This window comes from Arachis hypogaea, chromosome 20 (genome assembly GCF_003086295.3).
Source record: "Arachis hypogaea cultivar Tifrunner chromosome 20, arahy.Tifrunner.gnm2.J5K5, whole genome shotgun sequence".
Lineage (NCBI taxonomy): Eukaryota > Viridiplantae > Streptophyta > Magnoliopsida > Fabales > Fabaceae > Arachis > Arachis hypogaea.
This window is the reverse complement of record NC_092055.1, coordinates 32,431,277-32,435,739: the sequence shown is the minus strand read 5'-3', so window position 1 is coordinate 32,435,739 and position 4,463 is coordinate 32,431,277. Positions and strand designations below refer to the sequence as shown.

The 4,463-nt window shown below is 35.6% G+C and overlaps 1 protein-coding gene across 2 annotated transcripts; it reads left to right on the top strand.

Moving 5' to 3' along the window:
- The first annotated feature begins 325 nt into the window (after positions 1–325).
- On the top strand, positions 326–3,865 carry LOC112784063 (uncharacterized). Of its 2 annotated transcripts, none has more exons than XM_025827170.3 (2): positions 326–1,045; positions 3,359–3,865. In XM_025827170.3, the coding sequence occupies exons 1-2, from the start codon at positions 570–572 to the stop codon at positions 3,606–3,608; spliced, it is 726 nt and encodes a 241-aa protein (XP_025682955.1). In that variant the 5' UTR covers positions 326–569; the 3' UTR covers positions 3,609–3,865. The 2 variants fall into 2 exon arrangements, with proteins under 2 accessions (XP_025682955.1, XP_029152286.1); XM_029296453.2 differs by lacking the exon at positions 3,359–3,865 and adding an exon at positions 2,842–3,236.
- The last annotated feature ends 598 nt before the right edge of the window (positions 3,866–4,463 follow it).

Below are 4,463 nucleotides of genomic sequence, written 5' to 3'. Positions count from 1 at the left end.
AATTAATTAAATTTTAACTGAAAACAACTTACACTCATAAGAAGTGTTAAATATATAATATTATATATTAATATAAAATCACATAAAAATGGTTTATTGTTATTATTATTATTTTAGATAATATATGATATAACCATGACTATTTAAGATTTTATAATTTATTTAACAATAATTAAAGAAAAATAAATATTTTATTTAATATTTGGATCCTGAATTCAACCGCTCAAAGAAAATAATAAGAGTATAAGACACTCACAGATAGAATGTTACATAATTTAAAATATAAAATTCTTATATAACTGACCAGCTAAGCCAACTTTTCAACAAATTATGGGTTAGCAGCTTTGATTGTTATAAAAAAATAGCAGAAACACGTATCTCAAAATTAGTATACCAAAAAAAATATCTGTATATTAGCTCTGTACCGTAGTGTTACCCATAATTAAAAGCCAAATCAAATTAAATCAAATCCCTTCTCTGTCTCTTCTGTTACCATACTTTCCGTCCATCACACAGCAAAACACTCTCTCCACCAAACTTTTCTTACAGCCCCACCGCCACCACCACCCATGGACGAGTTTCCACCGCCACCGCCACCTCCACCTCCTCCTATGACCCTGGACGGAGCTGAAAATGACGCAGTTTTCGCCAAAACGCTCGTGCTGAGCAAACGCGAAGTAACCGCTCGTCGGCTCCGCCGAACGAGGCAACTCAGACGGTGCTACAGAGGGCACTACTGGGCTCTAATGGAAGAGATCAAGTCCAAGTATAAGGAGTATTATTGGACCTACGGTAAGAGCCCCTTCAAGGAAACTAGCGGCGTAAACCACGCTGTCGTTTTGGGCGACGAGAACAATAACAACGCAAACGGCGGCAACGAGAGGAACAATAATGCCGCTTTGGGAGTTGGAGGAGACGACGTCGTTCGGTGCGCTTTTGGTGGATGTAAGATTAAGGCTATGGCGCTTACTAGGTACTGTCACGCTCACATACTTTCGGATCCGAAACAGAAGCTCTATCGGGGATGCAGAACCGTAGCTAAAAAGTGAGTTCTTTTTTACTCCAAGTTTTTTTTTTCCCTTGCAATTTTTGCTTTGGTTGATAGGTTTTCTTGCAATTTGAAATTTGTTGAAGAATTGTATTTTAATTTTTTGCTTTTTATGTTCGTTTTCATGTTGTGCTTTTTTCTTTTAGTTGAATAGATGAATGGAATTCTTTTATCATAATGCCTGTGGTTTGGAAAAGATGGGTTAAAGTTTCAGAGGAAGTAACCTGCTTTGTTTGTGGTTTAGTGTTGCTTGATAATTTTGCACTTGCTGATGCTGGATTTGGTTCCTCTAATCCTTATGGTAAATAGAATCCAAAGTTTTAACTGTTGAGGGTTAGGAGACCAATCCCCATGGTATCCTCATCGCGTAATATTGGGAAAGGAAACTAATTTAAGTATGTCAGGCTTACTCTCCAAGGTATCCTCACCTCGAGTCGTCTCGGGTGCGAGTGTGTCTCTATCACAATGCAAAACCATTGATGGTAGATAATTAGAAGTGTCTGGTAATATGTATATTTAATTTCCTTGTGTTGAAAACGTGCACTTTACCCCTCTATAGTGCACCTCAACGTTACAACATAGTTTTTGAATGCGAATGGGCGCCTCATGGTGGAGAGCAAAAATTCTGCCATAGGATTATGGCGAATGGCGTTGTGAGAAATGGTGGAAATGTTAGATAGGACTGAAAATACATGTATATCCACAAAATGCAGAAAAGCCGCACATGTAATAGATTATAAAATGTAAGCAATATAAGCAACCTTTTACTCGTAAGGGTGCAATTAATTCAGCTAAGCAACAAATAAAGACAACATTAAGTCAGAAAGCACAAAAATACAAAGACATAGGAGCTTAAGTGCCAACTATGGCATAGTCAAATACTAAAAGCTCAAAAGAAACACCAAAGACATTGTCTCATCTTGTATTTAAACTAACAAATGAAGTATCTGGATTGACTAGAGATGAAATGGAAGAGGAACGAACACCAAGAAAAAGACTCAAAATAAAAGTGAAACATAAGCAGAGTCTTGAAAAGAGAGCGGAGGGAAGAGTTGGAAAAAGGAAAACCACCTAGAGTGGAGGAGGAGGGCCAACTGGTGGCAGCGGTGATGCCTTGATGGCTTCTTTCTCAAGCAGCAGTAGTATTGACTTTCTTCCTGAAGGCCTGGATGGTTGCATAGTTTGATTTAATTAATAATCACTATATACTTAATTTGTTTGTTTTGGTAAAAGTCGAGCATTTTTTATTTAGAAAATTTTATTTAGCACAGACAACCCGTACAAAGTAATACAGATGACGTAAGATGCTTATATATATATATATATATAATGCTGTCCTGATTGCTGTCATTCATTGGCTGAAAATGCAACTACTTTCATAATTATCTCATTATACCAAACATTTATTATAAATGGTAACCCTATTGGTCAGTTCGTTTTATGCCCACCTCAATCTTAAGTTCTTGGAGAAAACCATGTTATGGACTTATGGCTGCTTTGCTTACTAAAAGAATTTCTTATTTTGTATTCAGTAGTGTCATATGACACTTGCTTACCAGCTATGCATACTAGTTTATGGATTCAAGCCAACTAAAGAATCCAATACTGGTCAACAATGTCTTGCAAATAGTTTATTCTTTGGTTGCATACAGAAATATCACTATCACCTGAAAAACTCACACCACATCTGTTGACTTCTGTTCCTGATCTAATTGTGCATCATGGAAGCATAAATGATTAATTATAAGTCTGATTTCTATTCCTTCCCTCTCTTTCCCGTTATTGCTGCACAGGATTGCCAATTAGCACTCCCTAGAAGATTCTACACAGTTGGAACTACCAACTCAGGGAGAGGAAGTCTCTCCAGTTTCTAACAGAATTCACAACAGAAAAGGCATAGTAAACTAAGCTAACTATAACCTAGCTATTTATAGGCAGTGAGGAATAGAGTCTAACTAACTTATCAGCCAGATGGACCATGCTAACAACAACTAAAACTGGCAGTTAACTGCTACTTACCTCTCCTTTTGTAACACAGCCCGAACCTGTTAGTAGTAGGCGCCTCTCTATCAATTTCACTTACAAAGATACCCTTCGAGTTTTTTATCCCTACTTTCTGTTCAAGTATGAGAAAGCTTTGTTTGTAATTTGTACTATGTTCTTAATTTTAAAGTCTGAAATTTTAAAATTGATGCTTTGCCCTTTTCTACTTTGATGTATTAAAATATTGCTGTCCTAATTCCTATGCATAATAATTACCATTTTCTCAGACAGACAAATTTACTGAGAAAGGTTTATGGCTCTATGCAGTTTGCCAACAGGGCCTTCATATTGTAATAAACCAGTGTTGAGGTCTGTGGTTCCTGCTGCTTGCACAACTCATTACCAATTAGGTGAAAAGTGTCTTCTTCGTGCTGTAAAAAGGGCAGGCTATAATGTCCCAATTAATCGTAAGCCTAATGTGAAATTACATGTAGTAGTTAATGAATTTGTTCGCCAAATCCAAAATAAACGAAAAGTTGCATTGAAAGCAGCTGTATCTAAAGTTGAGACTCAATAAGAAACAAGGTTAAGTTTCTTATTGTTTAGAAGATGATTGATTGTCTAAAGACATTAATGGTGTTGGGCATATTCCAGTATCTGGGAGAAATTGGTTAATGGTTTGGTGTTGAAGGATGATCAATAAGAAATGTACTTAGATGTCTGTACATCATAAGTATTCCAGGTATGTCATTTTTTTTTCTTTTCTTGTTTAGTCACATACTTTGACCCTATGAGCAGCATTGCAATATTTCAATTGTTGATTGTTACTAATAACCGGAATTTCTTGACATGGATTAAGAATACTTTTGTGAATCAATGAGAATAGCAGTAAGCCATAATTAGTTCATTTGATACGTTGAAAGTTTTGGGGTTTACTTAATGACTTATTGATCATTTGACAATATTGCACTAGAGACTTTCTACTGTTGCAAGAATGTCAAAATGATAACTTGAAACTGAAAGATTCAACTGTTCCATTCAATTTCAAAGCTCTCTTGACTAGCTACATGTTTATAAGGATTAGTTGATGTGCTTGACAGTTTTGTTATTTTGGTTCTTGCACTGCAGATGCTCCTTAGCACTAAAACATAATAAGAAATATAAGTGTCTGCTAATTCCTTGGATCCTGTCGATTTCTAAACGTTGAATTGTTGACTTCAACATAAGTTATCAGTTGTATATTCAGAATTTCAGATGCTATTGACATCAAATACATATGATTAAAAGAAAATACATACACCCCATTATTTTGATGATAGTCACATTCTAGCAATAATGTTTGAGTGCAATTGGGTGATCACATTTTGTACAATAATTTTAGAAAATACGTCATGTTTCTTTCAATTAAGGGGAAAAGTATTATTGTTATTGA

Bases quoted from the DNA above. Each gene is read 5' to 3' on its own strand.
- LOC112784063 (XM_025827170.3), top strand. From the start codon at position 570: ATGGACGAGTTTCCACCGCCACCGCCACCTCCACCTCCTCCTATGACC. The intron at 1,046-3,358 runs GTGAGTTCTTTT...GGCTCTATGCAG, and splicing joins TGCAGAACCGTAGCTAAAAA to TTTGCCAACAGGGCCTTCAT.